The sequence below is a fragment of the Hyaena hyaena genome, unplaced genomic scaffold (genome assembly GCF_003009895.1).
Source record: "Hyaena hyaena isolate Hyena2069 unplaced genomic scaffold, ASM300989v1 scaffold_558, whole genome shotgun sequence".
NCBI lineage: Eukaryota > Metazoa > Chordata > Mammalia > Carnivora > Hyaenidae > Hyaena > Hyaena hyaena.
In genome coordinates this window covers 925086-949583 of record NW_024081188.1, presented here as the reverse complement: position 1 = coordinate 949583, position 24498 = coordinate 925086, and the positions used below count along the sequence as shown (strand labels likewise).

At 41.6% G+C, this 24498-nt stretch overlaps 1 protein-coding gene and 1 non-coding gene across 5 annotated transcripts in view; both read right to left on the bottom strand.

Annotated features, from left to right (window-relative positions):
* CCDC125 (coiled-coil domain containing 125) overlaps positions 1–18911 on the bottom strand; it is a 29166-nt gene extending 10255 nt beyond the window's left edge. Inside the window, exons 1-9 of one of the 4 annotated variants that reach the window (XM_039256053.1) lie at positions 18830–18911; positions 13812–13942; positions 12883–12983; positions 12104–12292; positions 11127–11480; positions 8365–8423; positions 7062–7148; positions 6215–6292; positions 5439–5524 (exon numbers count right to left, since the gene is read on the bottom strand). In XM_039256053.1, coding sequence (XP_039111984.1) covers positions 5439–5524; positions 6215–6292; positions 7062–7148; positions 8365–8423; positions 11127–11436 — 620 coding nt within the window. In that variant the 5' untranslated portion in view covers positions 11437–11480; positions 12104–12292; positions 12883–12983; positions 13812–13942; positions 18830–18911. Of the gene's footprint in view, positions 1–5438; positions 5525–6214; positions 6293–7061; positions 7149–8364; positions 8424–11126; positions 12293–12882; positions 12984–13811; positions 13943–18829 lie in introns of all 4 variants that reach the window. The other 3 variants (XM_039256055.1, XM_039256052.1, XM_039256054.1) reach the window with 3 other exon arrangements.
* Positions 18912–23673: 4762 nt separating this feature from the next.
* LOC120247959 lies at positions 23674–23782 on the bottom strand. The gene has a single exon (XR_005532450.1). It is a non-coding gene; the product is annotated as a U6 spliceosomal RNA (small nuclear RNA).
* Positions 23783–24498: the final 716 nt, after the last annotated feature.

Sequence of the window (24498 nt, the reverse complement as noted above, 5' to 3'; positions counted from 1 at the left end):
ATTCGACTCTTGATTTCAGGGTCATGAGTTCAAGCCTCACATTGGTTGTGGAGCATACTTAAAATAAAAATTTAGGGGTGCCTAGGTGGTTCAGCTGAGCATCTGACTCATAATTTTGGCTCAGGTCATGATCTCACAGTTCATGAGACAGCCCCACCCGCATTGCATTCTGCACTGGCATTGCTGAGCCTGCTTGGGATTCTCTCTCTCCTTCTCTCTCTCTGCCCCACTCCTGCTCAGGCTTTGCTGTCTGGTTCACTTTATTTTTGTGCAGACTTAGCTGAAAAATATCCTAAAAGGCAGTCTACTGGTAAGTGCAAATCTCTATGTGTGAATCAGAATTTTCTGGATTCTGTGCGACGAAAACAAAATATAAAAATGAAGACAATACTACTAAATGGGCATAAATTAAGATTTATGACACATTCTCTTGAGGCACTTTCATGCATTGCTAGTAGGAATGCAGAATGGTACTAGACTTATAGACAAGAATTTGATAACATCTAATGAATCCAGCAATTCTACTTCTAAGAATTTACACTAAAAGTACATCTCCCAACACAAAAATGTGTATGTCAAAGCTGTTTACTGCAGCACTGTTTGTAACTGCATGATGCTGGAAACAATCTAAGTGCCTATATATAGGAGAATGGTTGAATACACCATGGAGTGGTTTCCTGGATATATTGTTAAATAGGAAAAAAACAGTGCAAAAGAATATGTACAGTCAGCTGTTCTTTGGTATGAGAAAGCGAAATAAGAAAACAGACATATCTGCCAATTTATGCAAACAGAAACAGGAAGGATAAATCAGAAAACAGACTGATTATAGATGGTGAGGGGAAGGAAAGATGGCAGGTTGGGAATGGGGAAGAGGGCGTGGTGGGGAGAATGACATTTCAGAGTATACCTCTCAGAATAGTTCTGAACTCTAGATAGCAAGTTTGGTTTTGCAATTGTGTGTGTTAATCAATTCTTTTTTTTTTTTTTTAAATATTTTTATTTATTTCTAGGAGAGAGAGAGCATGAGCAGGGGAGGGTCAGAGAGAGAGGGAGATAGAGACTCAGAAACAGGCTCCAGGCTCTGAGCTGGCAGTCAGCACAGAGCCCGACGCGGGGCTCGAACCCACGAACCGCGAGATCATGACCTAAGCGAAAGTCGGACGCTTAACCGACTAAGCCACCCAGGCGCCCCGTCAATTCTTAAGCTACTTTCTGCATAGTCTGTGACAGAACAAGCAAGCAAACATTGGGTGAAAATAGCCATGTTTCTCACTGGAAGTTACAAATGTGGAAAGGGGTAAGGCTCAAATGCACCCTGTGGTGGTGATGGTGGTGGTGGTGGTGGTGGTGGTGGTGTGTGTGTTTCCAGTCGTCCTCTCAGAGGACCTCCTAGAAATGACCTCCACTAGCAATAAGCACACCTCACACTAAGATCTTGATTTCAAAACACCATTCCCCACTAAAAGGAACCAGGGATCCTTGGAGAGATGCCTAATATTGTATGCATAATGGCCTATTACGTATCTTGTACCACAAGAAAGTGCTCCAGCAATAACAGGGAGGTGTCAAAAAAGCCACAGGCACCATCTTGAAGGGACTCCCACTGACCGAAGCTGGAAAACTTTACACAAAAAAGAAATTATGATAGTAACCCAATGAATAATGCAAGAATCCTTGAATCCATTTTGGTATAAACAAATGGGGGAGGAAAAAAGCTCTTAAGGTAAAATGCCAGCAAATAAATGTAGAAGGAATAACAATTAGAAAATGACCATTTGGCAACTGTCATAGTAATGATTGCTTCAGGCAGAATAAGTGGATGTATAAACTAGTGTGTAAATCTGATAAATCACATAATCTCACAGCATTTCCCTACAAGATGCTTATTAATCACAAGGGGAGAAATGATGGCTTTATAGTGGAAAATCAGGGCAGATACCACGCCTTAACCACATAGTCTACATTCACAAGTGAAGAACAGGACAGATCAACACTGCAGGCCCCCTGATATGATGCACTGATAACACAACATGGTTTCAGTGGTAATATTGTCCAAAATGCATCACCTGAATCAAATTCAGAAGTACCAGACATCTCCACGTTAGGATATTATAAAACTGCCCTGTCCTCCTCAAAAAATGTCAAGGACAAAGAAGCACTGATAAATGTTCCAGATGTTTTTCCCCCCACCCCTCACTTTGCCCTCCCTCACTCCTCATAACTGTTTCAGATTAAAGGGGACTTAAGTTTAGATGTGACAACCAGATGCAACCTGTGATTCTGGACTGGATCCTAGAACACGGGAATTTCTTTTTTCTCTTTTGATATAAGGGTATTATTACTAGGATAACTAGCAAATCTAAATAAGGGTTGTAGATTAAATAAGGCTATTAGGAGGCACCTGGGTGGCTCAGTTGAACATCCGACTCTTGGTTTTAGCTCAGGTCATCATCTCATGGCTTCGTGGACTCAGAGCCCCGCATTGGGCTCTGTGCTAGCAGCATGGAGCCTACCTGGGATTCTCTCTCTCCCTCTTTGCCCCTCCCCCACTCTCTCAAATAAATAAACTTTATTATTTCTTTTTTAATTTTTTAATGTTTTATTTTATTTATTTCTGAGAGAGAGAGACAGCATGAGCAGGGGAGGGTCAGTGAGATAGGGAGGCACAGAATCTAAAGCAGGCTTCAGGCTCTGTGCTAGCTGTCAGCACAGAGCTTGATGTGGGGCTCGAACCCACAAACCGTGAGATCATGACCTGAGCCAAAGTCAGACGCTTAACTGAGCCACCCAGGTGCCCCTCAAATAAATAAACTTTTAAAAATAGGAAGAATATTAGGTTAATGTCTTAATTTTGATCATTATACTATGGTTATGATAGAGTTATATGCCTTTTAATTTTTATTTATTTTTTAAAGTTTATTTTGAGAGAGAGAGCATGGGCAGGGGAAGGGCAGAGAAATAGTGAGAGAGAGGATCTCAAGCAGGCTGCACAATCAGCACAGAGCCCAACATAGGACTCATGCCCACAATCTGGGAGGTCATGATCCCAGCCAAGATCAAGAGGCAAGACGCTTAAACTACTGAGCTGCCCAGGTGCTCCGACTATGTCCCTTTTTAAAAAACACAAACTGAAGTATTAGAATAATAAGGCCTTATATGCAACTTACTCTTAAATGGCTCAGGTATCTATCTTTATCCATATATTTAACTACAAAGCAGGAGACAGAATGTTAAAGCAAATGTGGTAAAGTTCTACTTTGGAGAATCTTGGAGAAAGATACACAGGAATTCTTACTGTTCTTGCAACTTTTCTATACATGTTCAGTTATCTCAGATTAAAAGTTAATAATAAATTAAAAATTAGGTACTAAAGCCATCCAGAACCCCAGATATCAAGTCAGTTTCTCGATGATTGACTTTATGTGTGTTATAAAGTTACTAAACAAATTTACACTGATAAAAATTGCTGAAAAGATGTTTGAAAAACAAATGCCAATGATAAAATGACTTAGAAAACACGGCTTTTACATTGCTTTTTAAATGTTTTTATGTTTATTTTTTAAGAGAGAAAGGGAAAGAGAGATCCCAAGCAGGCTCCATGCTGTCAGCAGAGAGCCTGACACGGGGCTCAAACCTATGAACCATGAGATTATGACCTGAGCTGAAACCAAGAGTCATATGCTTAACCAACTGAGCCACCCAGGCACCCCTAAAGTTTTGTTTTGTTTTGTTTTTGGTTTTTTTGAGAGAGAGAGAGAGAAAGGGAGCAAATGAGTGAGGGGCACAGGGAGGACAGAGACAGACAGAGCTCACCCAATGTGGGACTCGAACTCACCAACCAGAAGATCATGACCTGAGCCAAAGTCAGATGCTTAACAACTGAGCCATCCAGGTGCCCTCAAGTTCCCTTTATTTTTAAATTTATTTTTTTTTACACGTTTATTCATTTTTCAAGAGACAGAGAGAGACAGAATGTGAGTGGTGGAGGGACAGAGAATGGGAGACAGAATCCAAAGCAGGCTCCAGGCACAGAGCCTGATGTGTCGAACTCACAAACCATGAGATCATGAGCTGAGCTGAGGTCAGTCACTTAACCAACTGGACCACCCAGGAACCCAATTTTTTATTTTTTATTTTTAATGCTTATTTAATTTTTTTTTTATTTCTAATTTTATTTTATTTTATTTTATTTTATTTTATTTTATTTTATTTATTTTTTTTTTTTTACAAATAGTTTATTGTCAAATTAGTTTCTACATAACACTCAGTGCTCATCCCCAAAGTGCCCTCCTTCATGCCCATNTAATTTTGAGAGAGAGAGAGCTAGCCGTGCAAGCAGGGGAGGGGCAGAGAGAGAGGGAGATAAAGGATCCCAAGTGGGCTCTGTGCTGACAGCAGAGAGCCCAGTGCAGGGCTTGAACTCATGAACTGTGAGATCATGACCTGAGCTGAAGTCAGACGCTTAACCAACAGACACCCAGGCACCCCTAAAGGCTTTTTTTGGGTTGTTGCTTTTTTTTTTTTTTTTACGTTTATTTTGAGAGAGAGAGAGATCGTGCAAGCTTAAGCGGGGAAGAGCGGGGGTGGAGGAGAGGAGAATTCCAAGCAGCGGGATCTCCGTCTCACAGCATAGAGCCTGATGTGGGGCTCAAATTCCATAACAGTGAGATCATGACCCGAGCCAAAATCAAGGGTTGGATGCTTAACAGACTCAGCCACTGGGGTGCCCCTCACATTGCTTTTTAAAATATAGTTTAGGGGCACCTGGGTTGCTCAGTCAGTTAAGCATCAGACTTCGACTCAGGTCATGACCTCACGATTCATGGGTTTGAGCTCTGCGTCAGGCTCTGCTGACAGCTAGCTCAGAGCCTGGAGCTTGTTTCAGATTCTGTATCTCCCTCTCTCTCTGATCCTCCCCTGCTCACGCTGCCTCTCTGTCTCTCTCAGAAATAAATAAAACATTAAAAAAATTTTTTTTATATATAAAATATAGTTTTTGGGGAGCTCAGCTGGCTGGCTCAGTTGGTAGTGTGTGCATGCAACTCTTGATCTCGGGGTTGTGAGTTCAAACCCTACTGTGAGCATTAAGCCTACTTAATAAATAAATAAAATATAGCTTATATTTTTTAAAAAAGATAATACTAACAAAAATATGGAACAGTAAAGCAGATAAGCATTAGAATTTTATAATATTCACAGCTCACAGAAAGAGAAAAGAAAGCTTAAGCCTCATTTAAGTTATACACACTTTATGGGGCACCTGCCTGGCTCAGTCAGAAGAGCATGTGATTCTTGATCTTGGGGTCATGAGTTTAAGCCCTACACTGGGAGTAGAGATTACTACTTAAATATTAAAAAAATAAAAATATAAGTAAATAAATTATACACACTTTAAGGACTTCCAAAGAAAAACTACAGAATAAAAATATACAAACCTGTCATATTTTTGGGTCCACGATTCTTCTATATTTTTAAATCTATTCTGATCAAATTCTATTTCCCATTGCAAGGCATTTATTTCCTATAGAAAGAAAATAGCATTTTTCATGGAAAATTACTACAAATCACTTCAGGACATTGTGAATAGCTGAAATAAATCATTTAATCATTTAACAGAAATAGGTTAAAGTGAAGCTAATTATTGTTCAAAAAGAGTATGGCATTCATAAACATGTACAATGTGACTTTTTAGCACTCATGAAAAGCTTTGCCAGAGCTTACTTATATAAGAAAAATTTCACATTGTTCAGCTTCAAACTTTGCTTCTCAGAATCTAGATTCCTCATCGCCCCCACTCCCAACCTATACAGACCCAGAAGCAAGCAAAATCCGCTCCTGGGAGTGTGAACCCAAGACACTGCCATTGAGGGAGGGTTCAGAAAGAACTGGAACAAGACCTTCCAAAGTGATACTTTACTACCATTTTAGTGATGATGAGATGGTCAGAGAGAGGCAGGCTTTGCCAGGCAATAAGAAAGAGAAGAAGAAAGAGAAGAAAAATAGTAAGTGTCAACTTGGCAAGCTTCCTACTACCTTAAAATGAGGAAATAAAAGAAATCTTGTTTGTCCATGTAACAATGTTTTGGATTGTAAGTTCCAAAAGGGGACTGTGTAAAACAGAAGCACAACCAGCAGACCTACCCATTAGTCTGGTGGTTTTTAAAGGAAAGCTTGGTAGTTGGAACAAGTCTGCACTAAAAGTGGCAAATACCTTCTCCAAGGATCTCTTTTGTTCCACAGTTTTTTGAAGCATCACTTGGGTGTGACTTGTGGCTTTGTCAAATATTGCCTAAGAAAAATAAAAGTCATATCCATATAAATTAAATTTCTCATCACTCCTTTATGCACAGTAAGGTTCACATTTTTATTCTAAGGCAGCAGAAAACCAGAGAATTTCCAGAGACCACCTTTCATGGAGAATTTGGTAGTTCAAAAGTCAGAAGATCTTGGCTTGGCTCTCCTGAGGAAGAGGAGAATGAATGAATGAACTTTCCACATAAAGACTGGTACATGAACAAATAGAGCAGTGTTACTCACAATAGCCCCAAAGAGGAAAAAATGTTAAGTGCCCATCAACTGGTGAACAGACACACAAAATGTGGTATGTCTACACAATGGAATATTATTAGGCAATAAAAAGGAAGACAGTACTACACCGGGCATAAGCCTCAAAAACATGGTAACTAAAAGCATCCAGACACACGTCCTATCGTTCCATTCATGTGAAATAGAAAAGACAAATCCAAAAGGCAGTAAGGAGATGACTGGTTGCCTGAGGCTGGGGATGGGAATGGGAGGGACTGCTAATGGGTTAGAGGTTCCTTCTGGAGAATACTGGCAATGTTCTAGAATTAGATTGTGGCAATGATTATCCAACTCCAGTAAAGATAAACTATATGCCAAAAACAAGTGAAATTTATGGTATATAATTTTACCTCGATAAAACAGTTTTAAAAATCTATGCCTCCAAAAAAAAAAAAAAAAACTATTTTAAACACAGATGCTTTTGTTTTAAAAAACAAAACCATACTACCTAGAATTTTTAACAAACTTCTTACCATGCTTTGAAGAATTTTCAGTGCTTCTTCTTTACCCTCAAGCTGTCTTTGAGATGCCTCAAGTTCAGTTTTTAGAATTTCTACCTCCTAAGGAGAGAAGTAAGATTAGTTTACCTATCTGCAAGATATGCAACTCCAAATTTGGATAGTTAACATGTATGCTCAGTGTGTACTCTGACTCTAAGCACTTTGACCTTCTAGAAGAGGTTTGAAATTCCTTCAGGCTTCATAAGTGGCCTAGGCAGGCTTTAGACTGAGACTCTGACTATCCAGTTGTAACTAAAAGTCCAAGTCTTTACTTTTTAGACCACAAAGCTAATAATCTGAAAAAAATCTTTAAAGCACATAAAATAGGCACATGATCATCCACAGAGCTACAGTAGCTATTATCACTTGAACTGTGTACTCCCCACCAAGTAAAGAGATGTCCAAATCCTAACTCCCGGTACTATGAATGTGACCTTATTTAGAGATAGGGTCTTTGCAGATATAATCAGGTTAAGATGAGGTCATACTGGATTAGGCAGGCCTCAATCCAATGACCACTATCCTAAGACGAGGGAAATTTGGGCACAGACACAAAGGGGGAAGGCTACGTGACCATAGAGGCAGTGACTGGAGAAGCAGCTGTAAGCCGAGGAATGCCAAGATGGTCAGGGGCAACCTCCAGAAGCTAGGAAGAGGCAAAGAATTCTCCTCTAGACCTTCCAGAGGGAACATGGCCAGCTGACACCTTGATTTCAGATAGCTAGCCTCAGAAGTGAGAATAAATCTGTTATTTTAGCCACCTATTTATGGTCTTTGTGACAGTAGCCCTAGAAAACAAAACACATATGGTAGCTTTCACCAGAAGAGTCACACACACACACACACACACACACACACACACACACACACATATTAAGATGGGCTTCCTGCTTCCCAAAAGACAGGCGCCCCACAGAAATTCTTACTCCCAGAGGGGCCTCAGAATGCCTAGAATACTTGCTGGTCTTCTGACTTCAAAGAGGTTAAGTAGTCCCCTTATTTCAAGCCTCATACACAGGGAAAACAGAAGGAAGGAAGTTTATAACTGTTCTCTCCAGGACAAAAGAAAGGTGGACTGGAGGGCATGTTTACGTAAATAGCTTTCTTGAGAGATGAGGGGGATAAGAAACAGAGGAGGCCAGTTGAAAGTTATGAACTTTACACTGTGATTCTCTGGAAAGCCAACATTGACTTCCATACAATTTTAGTATTACTTAAAATATCCATCAGTGGGCTTTATTCACATAAGAATTTTTATAGAAACCAGAGGACTTACCTCTAAAGTATCATGAAGACGTTGCTTTAATTCCACATTTGACAATTCTGAATTAGAATCTGTATTAAGGGGAAAAAAAACTACTTCAATACATTCTTTAACTAGTTGAATATAGGACATCTGTTTATAAACTATCAAATACATGGGGTGCCTGGGTGGCTCAGTTGGTTAAGCACTGACTTCGGCTCAGGCATGATCTCACAGTGCATGGGTGCGAGCTCCACATCAGGCCCTGTGCTGACAGCTTGGAGCCTGGAGCCTGTTTCAGATTCTGTGTCTCCCTCTCTCTCTGCCCCTCCCCACTTGCGCTGTCTCTGTCTCTCAAAAATAAATAAACATTAAAAAATAAATAAAATAAAATCTCAAATACAGTTTTGTGTCAAGAGGAAAGAATTGTAACAAACCAAATAATGATAAAAATAGGCAGCTTAAAACATTTCACAAATGAAAAGACACTTTTGAATAAAAAGACTTTTAAAAAAGGACTCTATTAAACTGTTTTTAACAAACTGGTTAATTAATTACTACATGCAACACAGGACTTAAAAACGTAAATGCTGGTGAGTGAAATAAATTTTGGTGTTTGGCTTAACTTTGATCGATATAGTGATAAGAATATCTAAGAAATAACCTGAAATTAATTTTCTTTCCAAGGAGAATGACTAGAAGTCTCCTGTAACTTCAGTCATTCTCCCCTTAATGTAATCAACTGAGACATTAAACTGAGCTTCCTAGGAGCTTCATGTTCAGTGTGGTCTCATTGGCAAAAGAAAAACATTAAAATGGTAAATTGCAAGCAAGAAGATTAAGAAGAAGCAAAAGGAAGAAAAGTTGTTTAGAAACAGTATTTTGAGGGGCATTAAAAACTTCTCAAAACAGCTTTTTTTCCTTTGTTGTTCTGAACTTTCAATATGACAGTTTCCAAGGCAAAACGCAAATCATGGTTTTACTCTGATGACTGGGGCTCCAAGGAGGGACAAGTGACACAGGTTTGGCAGTGACATGCTGTGTTGTAGTAATCCGTGTGGTAGGCAGAGCAAGGGCCCTAAAGATGACCATATCTTAATCCCCAGAACCTGGGAAGACATGGCAAAAGGGACTTCTGGTGTAATTAAATTAAGGACTAGGAGATTATCCCAGATTATCCAGGTGACCCCACTGTACTCACAAGGGTCCTTATAAGTCAAAGAGGGAGGCAGGAGAGTCAGCGTCAGGGTGAAGCAGTATGAGAAAGACTTGAACAGCCATTGCTGGCTTTGAAGATGGAGGAAGGTGGCCATGGGCCAACGAATGCAAGTGAGCTCTAGAAACTGGAAAGGCACAGGAATGGATTCTCCCCTAGAGTCTCCAGAAGGAACGCAGCCTTGCCAACATCTTGGTTTGAGCCCAGTAAAACCCATTTTGAACTTCTGACCTATAGAACTAAGATAATAAATTTGTGTTACTTTAAGGCATTAAATTTGTGGTAACTTGGAAATGACCTATTAGCAATAAGAAACCAATACAATATCCTTATTCCATAACCCAACAACACAGGAGCTCATACTTTTACATCTTTATATCCTAGTGGCTTCCTCATATTTTTATAAAGGTATTTTAGCATCATGTGCAGTTTTCAACATCTTCCTTGCAAAGCAGAACCCATCTTCTATGTGTGACAAGGACTTGAAAGAAAAATATATAAATAATCCCATCCTAATTTCAAGAAGGATTTTGAAAAGATGCCAATAAAATTCCCATCTGCAACATGCTTTTGGCAAATCTAAAACCATATTTCTTACATTATTTTCATGTTCTAATTTGTGTTTGTTCCACTCGGGTGGGGGATATTTTACAACATGGATTACAAAGGATTCAGCCAGAAAAGAGCTGTGCCGTGTGGGCATGGAGACACTCCTGGGCTCCTCCCAACCATTTTGGGGTTGTAACATTCTATCATAATGTGATTCTGAGTTTTATTCTTTCCTTAATAATATAGCATACTTTATTTTTGGTTATGATAAATTATGATTAATTTTTTGAGGAGCACCTGGCTGGCTCAGTCAATGGAGCTTGCAACTCTTGATCTTGGGGTTGTGAGTTCGAGCCCCACATTGGGTGTAAAGGTTACTTTTAAAAGAGATTAATTTTTTAGGGGGAGGATTTCATGACATTCCTTAAATAACCAGCAGCATACATGTTCTGCCTGGAACACTCCTTCCCCAGATAAGTACCTTAGGCATCAGTTCATTAGGGTGTTCAAAAGCCACCTCCTTAGAGAGGTACCCCTGACCCTTGCCTGAAATAGCATGCTCCGACCCTCTAAATATTCAGTGTCCCTACACTTATTACTGGTAGATTTATTTTTTCTCTCCTCTACTAGAATGTGGACTCTGACACGGAGACTATTTTGTTCACTGATGCTGTTCCTAGAGCCTAGAACTGCCTCAGGCAGATAACAGGTACCAAATAAATAAGTGAATAAGAAAAAAAAAATGATGAAGCATAGCACTAAATCACACACCCACAAAAGCAAGGTAGGTAATCATTGATATCACTAACATATCTGTATTAATGCAGAATAACTACCATAGTTCACAATTTGTACCAAATTGGAAATAAAAACATGAGTTACATTTGTGCTATCACCAATCCCAAGAGGTGAATAAAGATGATGAATTCCCAAAATCCACTACAGTGACCTACTGTCTTACGTTGCAAGGGTGAAGGCACTGATGAAATCCACAAGGGAGGAGGAGGGAGAGGGCCAGAGGCATTCTTACCAGTGCTACTTTGTCGTCTGTAGTGGTAAGTGCTGAACTCTTCTGAGTGTGCATCTTGGGAGCTCTTATTCCTGGAATATTGAAAAATGGCACCACTTCTTTCTTCTCTTGCTCCCGGAAATGGGGGAGGGCTAAAGTTCTTTCCATCGGATCTTTTTCTAGATGTAGACAGATGTGAAACTTGCACTTCATAAATACCACCGGGCCTTCTCCCGAGCCCATACCCTAAGTCGCCTTCTGCCATGTCATCGTCCTCAGTTTCCCAGGTCTGCACCTCTGCCTCACTCGGCAGCCTCGCCAACCTGCTCATCAATCAGCCAGATGACGTATTTAACATAAGGAAAAACAGGGTATCTGTAGTTAAGAAAACAGTTTAAAAACCATCAGTATAATAAAGTTGGGGTTTCGGTGGAGAGAAAAGTTTCTTTCTCTGTTATACAGGGACAACTATCCCAGCAGTGCATCAGCACACGAACATCCCTTGCAACCCAGTTCAAGTTATTTAACATTTAAGGACTTTTTAGGTAGGAAATGATCAACCTCTGATTCCAAAGACTGCAGTGAATTGTAAGGAAGCAGGAAAACCTTTTATTGAATCCAGTAATCTACCGATCAGGATAAAGCAAATCAGCCTTTACCGAGGAAAGAGAAGAGGTTTAGTTTTCACCAGCCTAGGAGCTATGTAAAATTCAGGGAGTGTCTGCAAAATGGGACTTGCAAGGAGTATGTAGAGGACCCTGCCTGCCCCTGTCCCTTCATGGCCCTGAGTGCACTTCAGGTGCTCATGGCTCTTACAGCCTCTCCTGTAGCTCTGCGTGCTGCACAAACATCTTCTGTTCCTCTGCAGACACAGCAGGGTCTTTGTACCTGAGACAACGATAAGTGGGAAAGAAGGAGGTACCCTCTCTTTAACAGATGGTGTGTTCAAAGCCCTCCACTGTTGAAGCATAAAAGCCAAAGCCCTTTCGGTGGCTCACCTCCCTCGCATGGCCCTCCTTCGCATGCCCCTCATCCGCTCGCCCGCCTTGTAGGCTGGCCACCCTGGCTTTCCCAGCGTTCCTGGTGCAGAGCTAGGGCTCCCTCTGGTTGCAGTGCTCTTCCCCCAGACAGTTGCTCAACTGGTTCCTCACCTCCTTTGGGTCTTTCCTTCAGTGACAGCTCAGTGACTGACACCAGATCTAAAGTTACAAACTCCTCCTCTTCCCGATTCCCTGATTTATTCCCCACCCCCACCCCCACCCCAGCACCTAGGGCCTTCTAACATACCCCTCCATATTTTACTCATTTTTCAAGTCGTGCCACGGAAAGGCAGGAGGTAGTACTAAAGTGGGAGCCTGGCAAAGCCAAAGGTGGTTTTGCCCTGCCTACGAGGCCTCTCAAAAGGCAAGGCGACCTGCAGCTTTTCCTCTGCCAGGGCCCAAACCTGCTCTAGATGCTCTAGAAGTAGAAAGTAAGCTCTGAAAGAGTAGAAGGTTTTGTCTTTTGGGATCATCACTGCATTCCCAATGACTAACACAGTCTCTGAGACATAATCGGTGCTCAATAAATACTTTTTAAATAAGTGAAATGAAAAAATAAACAAATTCCCTGCCTGTAGGGCTGAAAAACTGTCACCTCAGCATGACTCCACCGTGAATACTGTGGGGCTAACTGCCTGCCCTCTTCCCATAAGAAAACATTCCAGATGAAAATGCCTTCCAAAGTACATCACTGAGCCCTCCCTGCATGGAGACCATGGACCGCTGAAGGCACCTACCTGTTGGCCGGAGAGTGCCTTAAGTGCTCAGCCCTCTTCCTCTTGTACACAGTAGTACAGGAAGGACTTTCACCACCAGGCATTTCAAAACAGCTGTTTTGCTGTAGTTGTTAAGAAACATCTCCTCCTTTTCTCAAGACTCATTTTTTTACTGTTTACTTTTTTTCATGTTTATTTTTGAGTGAGAGACAGAGGGAGACACAGAATCTGAAGCAGGCTCCAGGCTCTAAGCTGTCACCACAGAGCCCTGACCCAGGGCTTGAATTCAGAACAGTGAGCTCATGCTCTGAGGTGAAGTCAGACACTTAACTGACTCAGCCACCCAGGTTCCCCAAGACTCATTAAAAAAATAACAACAACAACCTGATATCTCTTCTAAATATATCCTGCAACTTAATAATTGCTTACCAGGACTTTAAAAAACAATTAAATCTTAGTCTTGCATTTCTTAGTGAGTTGTTTCTCTTACTCTTCCACTTTTAAAACCACACAAATGGGGCACCTGGGTGGCTCAGTTGGTTAAGCATCCAACTCTTGACTTGGGATCACAGTTTGTGAGATCGAGCCCTGCATCAGTCTCTGTGCAGACGGTGTGGAGCCTGCTTGGGATTCTTTCTTCCTCTCTCTCTGCCCCTCCCGTGTACTCTCATGAGCTCTCTCTCTCAAAATAAATAAATAAATAAACTTAATGCCCTCACCCCCGCCCCCAAACACACACACAGATGCCAGATAAATCTGATCATGTTTGAAGGGGTTTAGTTGTGTTTAGGGTTAAAGTATCATCTACTTTCAATATTTAAAAGCAAAAACCCTTAAAGATTTGAAGAGATAACATCATAAAAGAAGGTACATGGATAGAAAGACATTCATAACATCATTAGTTGTCAGGGTACTGTAGATTTAAACTAAAATGACATTTTGTTACATACCACTGTCAATTGTAAGTGTTGCCACAGATATAGTCATACATAGTTGGCAGGAGTATAAAATGGTACAGCCACTGTGGAGAAGTCTGGTAGTTTCTTTTAAACAGGCAATCCAGCAATTGCATTTTTGGTATCTACCCGAGGGAAATGAAAACGTTATGTTCACACAGAGATGTGTGCATGGCTGTTCACAGCATTACTCAAATTGGCCCCAAACTGGAAACACAAATGTCCAGCAAAAGAAAAACAAACTGTGTTAAGTCCATACTACATAATATATTCAGCAATGATGAATTTCTAATACACGCAACGACATGGATGAGTCTCAGAGACATTATGTAACACTGGAACCCCATACTCTAGTGAAATCCTGGCAACTGATCAGTGGTTGCCTAGGGAGAAAGGCTGACAGCAGAGAGCATGAAAGAGCTTTTGTGAGGTGGTAGAAAAGTCTTGCATCTAGAGTGATGGTTTGTCAAAACTCCGCATCCTAACAATGGTGCATCTTATATGTAAATTATGCCTCCATAATATGTTTCAAGAATTTTAAACACAAAAAATAAGGGGTCTTTACTGCATTAGGGGATGAGATGAGAAATGTGTTGATCAGTTGTACCCTCCCAGATAAGCAAATTATTAAACTAGATGCTTTAAATCAGCAAAAATTTCTTTTTCAGTGATATAATAATAGCACTTGGTGCTTATTTTCTGTGTGCTAGGCACTATTTTAGTGTTTTACTTAGATTATTCCATTTAATCTTCACTTTTCAAGACAATCCTGTTACTGTTTAAGTATAGACACTTAAACTCAAGCACAGAGAGAGGTTAAGTAACATAGCTAACGAGAGAATGAACCAGGTTCTGAATCCTGACCCGTAATGTCAGACACTGTGACTTGCTTAGCTACTGCTTTCTGTCATTTGAAGAATTTGAATGAGCTTAACATCAGAATAAGCCACATTTCTATCATTTATGACATCTAACAGTACTGAAAGTAAAAGTGTTTTTTCCCCAAATTTTTACAAAATCATCTTGGTTCCTTTACAAGTTTATTTCCTAAATAAGTAAGTTTGTCTATTTTTATTCATCAAGATAGACAGGAAATTATTTGCTGAATCAGAGAATAATCCCTAAGAAGCTGTGTTTTACCTCTAGTGCAAATTCCTGCTTATAAATGCACTCTCACGCCTATGTTAAGAGGATATGCTCAGGGCTGGGCAGCCAGCAGTGGAGAAAATGGAATTGGTCAACACAAAGGAAAAAAGTAGTAAGAGGAAAGAGTAAGCAATCGCAGGATTAGTTAAGAATATATATCATTTTCTGGAAAGGTCTTCTGAGCTTTATTGTACATCAATGGCCCATCCTGGAGTCTGCATCTTAGCGTGCCTGGGGATGGTGGCCCTGGGGCCAGCCCTGCCCCAATCCCAAATGCCCCAGCCCTGTCCAGCTCCCAACTCAGTGCTGGGTTAGTGTGCTTTGGGAGTGGAGAGAGCTGAGGATGACCAGAATTCTTGTCCACAAAGTCCAGGTGGGGCTCGGTCCTGGGACCCCGGGCTCCTAGGAGGTGGGACAGGGTGGGCTCTTGGGACAGGAGAGCTCCCCAGTCCTCTGGAGCCGAGAGCCTGGCCTAGCCCCAGGGACCCAGCCTGCTGAGGAAGGCCTGGCCTGGCAGATTCCACAGGCTGTGTGTTGGGGTGGCTGTGGATCAGGGCATGGCACTCGCTCCAGCTCATCCTCCTGTGCAGGCCCATCTCATCTGCTTGCCTGGGGTCACAGCCCCCATGGTTGTCTCTACCCAGCAGTATGTACTGCAGGTATCACCTGGGCCTAGGGGAGCAGCAGGCTCTGGTGGCTGGGCTGCGTGGCTAAGAATATTTTTTAATGTGCCACATAAATTCAGGTATCATGGTTTGGTCTTTCCAGCTGTTCACAGTTAACATAATGAGCTTTTCCATGATTCGACACTCTACTGTTTTAAAAATGTAACTTTTGGAACTGCTGGCTTTATACTCCCCCCCTTTTTATATACCTAACGTTAATAAATTAAACTTTAAGAACACATTTCTTCTAAGAAAGGGAAATGTTTGAAATTACTAACATTCCACTCAGCCAGTTCTAAATATATTCAATGTTGACAAGCAGGGAGACCCAGCAGGATGTGTGACAGAGAAGGCCCTGACTCCGGAGGTCTGAGTTCAAATTTCACTCCACCGTGTGCTGCTCTGTAATCTTGGGCACTTCATTTAACTTCTCGGAGCATGTTTCCCAATCTCCAAAATGAGTTTAAGCATTACTACTTTATAGGCTTATTTTGGGAACCATCAATGTATTTCTTTTTTTAAAATTTTAATGTTTATTTTTGAGAGAGACAAGAGTGCGAGTGGGGGAGGGGCAGAGAGGGAGAGAGACACAGAATCCCAAGTAGGCTCCAGGCTCTGAGCTGTCAGCACAGAGCCCGATGTGGGGCTCCAACCCATGAACCCCAAGCAATGACCTGAGCCGAAGTAGGATGCTCAACCGACTGAGCCACCTAGGCGCCCCAATGTGATATATTTCAAATCAAAGTTTACTAAATGAGAGTTTGGGAGTATCAGTTTTGTTGACATGGGAGGGCTGGATAAGATGTTTGGGTTCTTTAGGACTCTAAAATTCTGGTTTTAGATCAGCTTTACCAACATGTGCCACATGGAACACTAGTTCTTTGGACTATTCAGGGTTGCTAGGAATAAAGGGTCCTTCCAGTTTTATTTTTCTGTGCTAGTACAAGCTCTCCACGATTGGCCCCAAATTACACAGGTAGTGACAGCACCAGAACTAGAAGCCATATCTCTAGCTCCTGGCCCGCTGTTGGGAAAGGCCACAGGATGAACCAACTGCAGCCAGTGAGCAATCTTCCTACTTCTGCACTAAAACAACTCTCTGAAAAGGGACCACTGACTTCCTAGTTGCTAAATCCAAGACCTAGACTTCCTCTTTGGCCACCTCTACCTGTGCAGAAGCTGTGACACTACTGCTCTGCCATGCCCAGGCCCCTGGCTGACTTTAGCCCCTCAAACCTCACAGGAATGATGAACTGCCCCATGTCTGCCTGCTCAGGCTCCTTTTCCTCTTTCTGTCCTGCTGTGTTTGGTTTCCACTATTAAACACACTTACATACACATTTCCAGCGGGATATCCTGCCAGCAATTCAAACACAGCCGTTCAAAACCAAATTCACTGCCTCCCCACTCCCACCCCAGATCTCATCTTGAATCCTCTATTTCTGCAAATGTATCAACGATGCTCAAAAACACCCAGGTCCAAAACTTTGGGATTTCTCTTTTCCTTGATCCCTTCAGATGCCAAGATGTCTAGGCCCACAAAAATCTCCCCAGACCATATCCTTCTTCGGATATTAACTTCACAACCCTGGCTGAATTTCTTATTACCTCTCCCGGGAGAAACCAATAGTTCCCAAGCCATCCTATACAGTGCTGCTCCAAGCACAGATCCAATGATGCCCCTCTCTTGCCCTAAAACATTCCATGGCTCCCATGGCATATATAATTAAAGTGTCCCCCTATTATCTACAATGAGACTCGTTTTTACTTCACTTGTCAGCTGTCACTGCTTCCTAGACATGCTCTGTGGTTCCATTAAGAACTGCACTGAGACACCTGGGTGGCTCAGTCAGTTAAGCGTCCAACTTCGGCTTGGGCCATGATCTTGTGGTTTGTGGGTTCGGGACTACTGTTGGGCTCTGACCTGTCAGCAGACACTACTTCAGATTCTGTGTCTCCTTCTCTCTCTGCTCCTTCCCAGCTTGCACTCTCTCAAAAATAAATACATATTTAAAAAAGAGAAAGAAAGAAAAGTGCCCAGGCCTGTGCCCAGGCCTCCTCAGGGCAATCAGTCACCCTCAAGCCTCTGCTGGTGCTCATCTCCATCTCAAGTCCCCCACAGCTCATGACAGCCACTCCTCCCAGGAGCCCTCCTGACACCCCTGAGCCAGACGTGATTTCTCCTACCTCTCAGCCTTCCTAGCTCTGTATTGTACCTTTTAATTTTTTTAAGTTTTTATTTATTTAAGTAATCTCTACACCCAACATGGGGCTTGAACTCGTGACCGCTCTTGCAAACGACACAGCCAGGTACCCCTGTATCTTTTTAATAGTCCTTTTTCCTGACATGTCTATTGCACACGCCCCTACAGTAGCAAGGTGTATCCTTACCTCACTGACCTGTCCAAAGACCTGTGACAGACCGAAATGAAGAAACAGACTCCTGCCCAGAAAACTTGGACTAGAAACAGCCACACCCACTAGCCTGACAATACTTGCCCTAGCAAACACGATGATCAAACAGACACCTAATTCCTGTCGGGCTTGGCAAAGAGGAACTAACTTGAGCCCTCCCTGGTGAACAATGGTCTGCTATACAACTGCTGTAGCATTTTGTTTTTTAACCTTTTATGAAAATAATTTTAGACTTACAGTGAGTTGCAAAGATAGTGCAGAGAGTTCCTGTATACCCTTTGCTCACACTCCTCTAATGTTAATATTAGAGTCCATGTATCAAAATTAAGAAGTTAATATTTATATATGCAATTAACTAAACCACACACTCTATTGGGATTTCCCAGTAATTTCTACCGATATCCTTTTTCTGTTGCAGGACATGTAGTTTTAAGGCTCAATACTAATAGGAAAAATAATAATAATCATAAAGGAGAAGAAGGAAAAGGTAGAAACAGAATCTTTCAAATCTATCCCTTATTTTTTTTTTTTTTTTTTTTAACGTGAGACGAGACCATTATAAACTAGCGTTTAGGGTAAAGTAACAGCCAGTGTGCCAGCGTGTCCGCAACCTGCCGGGTTTGCACGAATCGGAGTAGCCCAGGGCCGGGGTCCTTCCCACCCGCCGTTCCCACCAGCCAGGCCTGGCCACGCACCCCCGCAGCGCCCGGCGCGAGGATCGGACGCGAGACTCCCGCCGGGCGCCCAGGACCCCAGCTGCCCTCGCACCCCACCCGGCGCGCTCACCTAGCGCCGAGCCTGCCAGCCGCGCGCGTCGCCGGCCTCCAGCCACGTGACCGCGCGCGCCGCCGGGACCGGAAGGAGGGGCGAGGCCGCCCGGGCCGGCGCCGCCTAGTCGCCTCCGCCGCCCGCGCGAGCTCGGCGGTTGGAGCCGGAGACGTTAGCTGCGTCCGGCTGCAGAGCCCGAGGTTTGACGCCTACGAGCCGCCGAATTAGAAATGGTGGCGCGGAGACAGAAAAACAGAACAAGACCGCGGGTGCGTCAGTAAAGGTGAAAATGAGATGGTGCATACATGAAGTGTGTCGGGGGACAGGGGACGAGGGATCTGAGCTGAACCAGTTCAGCGGCTCAGGTGGACCGGGAAAGTAGGCTTTCCGTTCTAAGGACCGAGGAGGGCGTTACCGGCGACAGGAACTGCTGGGGTAAAGGCGTGGCAGTGGGAAGGCACAGGAGGGGGCGGAGAGAGCTGCCCCTGGGAACCGATTCCGTGGATTTCCAGAATGGGGCCCCGCCCTCCGCCACCACCCCCCCCCCCAGTCCCGCCCCCATAACGTGTAGAGTCAATAGCGATGAGGGAGCGTGTGGCAAGCTGAGGGCAAAGTACAGGCTCCCCGCGCGCACACCGCCACTCCAAGGTGGGATAAAAGTGCTCTTCCTCAGATGCTCACTGGCTACCCGAGACCAAAGGAAAAGAAAGAAAAACAAATGGTTGAGTGATAGAGATCAGAGTCATGCAGCACAAGAGTCTCCTTGGTTTACAGATAACAGTACACTGCAAGAAAAAGACAATCTTCTCCATAGTCTTATCTCCAGAAACCTATAGATGCCGTTCCTGGGGCCTTCATATCACCCTCATCAAGATGAAAGGGGGTTTAAATGCTTACCATGGTGATGTGGGAAATGAAAAATTAAATTCCCCTGTTGCCTACAGCCCACTGACAAGTCCTTGAAAGAGGCAGAGGGAGCTTCCTCTGGGAGCTCAGCTGCCTCAATGATTACACTTTGCTAGGGCAAAAGGGTATCTTGGCTTAACATCATCCTGCTCCCTGCCCCCAGGATCCTGTGAGTCTCCTTAAACACATAAAAATTCCTTTGCAAACCTCTTTTATCTTTAATCTCCAAGTATATGTTGGCAATTAGACTTGAAGCACATGGCCCCTGATACACATCTGAAGGGTCTCATGTCTGAGGTTTTACTAAACAGTAATAAATGATGTCTTCCTAATAACAGCTAGCCCCTCAATGTCCTGGAAACCTTGCTTCCAAAACACTGTCCCTAACACCCTCCCAACCTGAAGGTATATAATCAGTCACTCTTCACAACCCCACTGCAACTTTCTGCCCATGGGTCCTGTCCCTGTGCTTTGATAAAATCACCGTTTTTGCACCAAAGACTTCTTCAAGGATTCTTTCTTGGCTGGCAGCTCTGAACCCCACCATTACTTCAAAGCCCATCAAGTAGCTTTTTTTTGAATCATTACCTGGGTGAAATGATTTTGATGGTATTTCCTAATATAAACATCGTTGAAATAACAGAAGGGACTTCATAGAGGTCCAGAAACTTGGCTGGATTTAAAGATTGGGTGAGAAACGAATGAATGAATGCTTCTTCTTCTTAGTAGATTTCTTTTATTCTTCTCCAGATCCAGCCCTTATTTCCCTTAAACACCCCCTTCCCCCAAGTAAACATACCCTACATATATGAAAAACCGCACTTAGAACAAGATCAGTTATAGAAGAAGATCAATGCTCTTTGCATATTAGATGCTTAGGGATTTAAGATTATCTTAAGATATTAATATATTTATAATTTTAAAGTCATTTTGCCTATTCTAGCATATTCAATAGCTTTCCAAACCAAAAATAGTTTTTCTTCACTTAAAACTTTGACCTGATTAAAATAGCCTTGTTTACCCTAAAAATATCTCAGAACTTTTCCACTGAAAATACTTTAGCTGTCTTTTCTCTGTCAGACTTCTCCAGAAAGCAGAGCTTTGAATGCATACATATTAAATTTTTATTTAAAAAATTCATGAGTTTAAAGTTGGTTTTCATCACCGTTTATGTGCAGTGCTTATAATATGCTCTGAATGTCCTTAAAAACTTCTGTTTACCAATTTGAGTACATTTCATTTTTTTAAAGTTTATTTTGAGAGAGCACACATGCACAAGCAGGAGCAGGGGAGGGGCAGAGAGAGAAGAGAGAATCCCGAGCAGGTGCTGTCAGCCCAGAGCCCACCAGGGGACTCAAACTCAATCTCACGAACTGATTTTATTTTGTTTTCTTTGTTTTTTTACATTTACATTTATTTATTTATTTATTTATTTATTTATTTATTTATTTTGAAAGAGAGCATGAGTGGGGGAGGGACAGAGAGAAAGGGAAACACAGAATCTGAAGCAGGCTGCAGGCTCTGAGCTGTCAGCCCAGAGCCCCATGCCAGGCTTGAACTCACGGACCATTGACCAAGAGATCATGACCTGAGCTGAAGTCAGAGGCTTAACCGATTGAGGCACCCAGGTGCCTCTCATGTGTATTTTAGATACAAGTCTGTTTCATATGTGTGTTTACATTTCTCGTCATCTGTGTCTTCTGCCTTTCTTGTCTTTTTTTTTTTTTTTTTTTTAAAGTAGGCTTCATGCAAAACCTGGGGCTAGAACTCATGTCCCTGAGATCAAGAGTTGCATGCTCTCCTGACCGAGCCAGTCAGGCACCCACCTCATATTCAGTGTGTCTTTTGAGAGGAAGAGTTTTAAATTTTGAAGTCAAATTTATCGATTTTTTTTCCTTTGGTTTGTGTTTTTTGTGTTCTATCAGAGAACTTTGCCTAACCAAAGAGCACTAAAATTTCTTACTATGTTTTCATCCAGAAGTTTTATATATTTTAGGTTTTACACATAGGTCTCAGAGACAATTTGATTTAATATGGTCTGTGGTTAAGTTTGAGGTTCATTTTTTAAAAATTTTATTTTTAAGTAATCTCTACTTCCAACGTGGGGACTTGAACTTACAACCCCAAAATCAAGAGTCTTAATGCTCTACAAACTGAGCCAGCCAGGTGCCCTAAGTTTCGCTTTTTGATATGCATATCTATTATTTGTCGAAAAATTAGTTTCCCCATTGATTTGCCTTTTGTACCTCCATCAGAAATTGACTATAGAGGCATGGGTTTCTTTCTGGACTCTGTTCTCTTCCACTGATCTATAAAGAATATATATATTATTCTTTATACATTCATCCATCAATGGACATTTGGGCTCTTTCCCTACTTTGGCTATTGTTGGTAGTGCTGCTATACACATTTGGTGCATGCGTCCCTTTGAAACAGCACACCTGTACTTCTTGGATAAATACCTAGTAGTGCAATTGCTGGGTTATAGGGTAGTTCTATTTTTAATTTTTTGAGGAACCGCCACACTGTTTTCCAGAGTGGCTGCACCAGTTTGCATCCCCACCAGCAGTGCACAGGAGATCCTCTTTCTCCACATCCTCACCAGCATCTGTTGTTGCCTGAGTTGTTAATGTTAGCCGTTCTGACTGGTGTGAGGTGGTATCTCAGTGTGGTTTTGATTTGTATTGCCCTGATGATGAGTGATGCTGAGCATTGTTTTATGTGTCGGTTGGCCATCTGGATGTCTTCTTTGGAGAGGTGTTTATTCATGTCTTTTGCCCTTTTCTTCACTGGCTTATTTGTTTTTTGGATGTTGAGTTTGATAAGTTCTTTACAGATTTTGGATACTAACCCTTTATCTGATATGTCATTTGCAAATCTCCCATTCCATCCTTTGCCTTTTAGTTTTGCTGATTGTTTCCTTCACTGTGCAGAAGTTTTTATTTTGCTGAGGTCCCAATAGTTCATTTTGGCTTGCCTCTGGAGACGTGTTGAGTAAGAAGTTGCAGCGGCCAAGATCACAGAGGTATTTGCCTGCTTTCTCTTTGAGGATTTTGATGGCTTCCTGTTTTACATTTAGGTCCTTTCATCCATTTTGAATTTATTTTTGTGTATGGTGTAAGAAGGCGACCCAGGTTCATTTTTCTGCATGTCACTGTCCAGTTTTTCCCAGCACCACTTGCTGAAGAGACTGTCTTTATTCTATTGGATATTCGTTCCTGCTTTGTCAAAAATTAGTTGGCCATACGTTTGTGGGTCCGTTTCTGGGTTCTGTATTCTGTTCCACTGATCTGAGTGTCTGTTTTTGTGCCAGTACCATACTGTCTTGATGATTACAGCTTTGTAATACAGCTTGAAGTCCAACCTCCTGCATTGGTTTTCTTTTTCAAGATTGCTTTGGCTATTTGTGGTCTTTTTTGGTTCCAGACAAATTTTAGGATTGTTTGTTCTAGCTCTGTGAAGAATGTCGGTATTATTTTGATAGGTATTGCATTGAATATGTAGATTGCTTTGGGTAGTATTGACATTTTAACAATATTTATTCTTCCTATCCAGGAGCATGGAATATTTTTCCTTTTTTTGTGTTTGTGTCTTCTTCAATTTCTTTCATAAGTTCTCTATAGTTTTCAGTGTATATATTTTTCACTTCTTTGGTTAGATTTAGTCCTACGTATTTTATGGGTTTTGGTGCAATTGTAAATGGGATCAATCCCTTGATTTCTCTTTCTGTTGCTTCATTGTTGGTGTATAGGAATGGAACTGACATGCATTGATTTTATATCCTGCAACTTTGCTAAATTCATTAATCAGTTCTAGCAGTTTCTTGGTGGAATCTTTTGGGTTTTCCATATAGAATATCATGTCATCTGTAAAGAGTGAAAGTTTGACCTCCTCCTGGCAAATATGGATGCCTTTTATTTCTTTGTGTTGTCTGATTGCTGAGGCACAATTCTTTTTTTAATATGGAACACTTCATGAATTTGCATGCTTCTTTGTTCAGAGGCCATGCTAAAGTGCACTGTATCATTCCAATTATAATGTATGTGCTGAAGTGAGCTTTAGCAACTTTTATTTTAGAAGAGTATGCTGGGATTTTGATTGGTCCTGAATAGATCAATTTGGGGAAAATTGTCCGGTTAATAATATTGAATCTCCGATTTCATGAACATGGTTTATACAACTATTTGGATCTTTGATTTCTTTCATTTGAGATTTTAGCATGCAGATCTTACAAATATTTTGTTAGATTTAACATAAGTCAGTCAAGTTTTTGGTACTATTGTAAATGGTATTGTTTTAATTTTAATTTCAAGTTGTCACTGCTATATGGAAATGCAGTAGATTTTTGTGTATTGGTCTTATATCTTGTGACTTTGTTAAAGTCACTTATTAGTTCAACTAGCTTTTGTATGGATTCTCTTGGAATTTCTACATAAAAAATCACGTTAACTGAGAATACCTTATTTTTTCCTTATAGCTCTGTATATTTTTTATTTATTTTCTTGCTTAATGCACTGGTGAGGTCCCCCAGGGTGACCAAATGACCGACTGGCTTTTTACCCGCTACCCTTGTTTAACAAACTAGATTTTTTTGAATCCTCCCTTCCATAAAAATAAACTCCTTAGACAACAAACTTCTGAATGGACTTCAGGGGCCTCTGAGTCTTTGAAAAACATAAACAATATTTTATATTAATATGTAATTCTGTATTATTTGGAGGAGATGGGTTCATAGCTTATATCAGACTGTCAAAGGGATTTATGTCATCAAAAGTGATAAG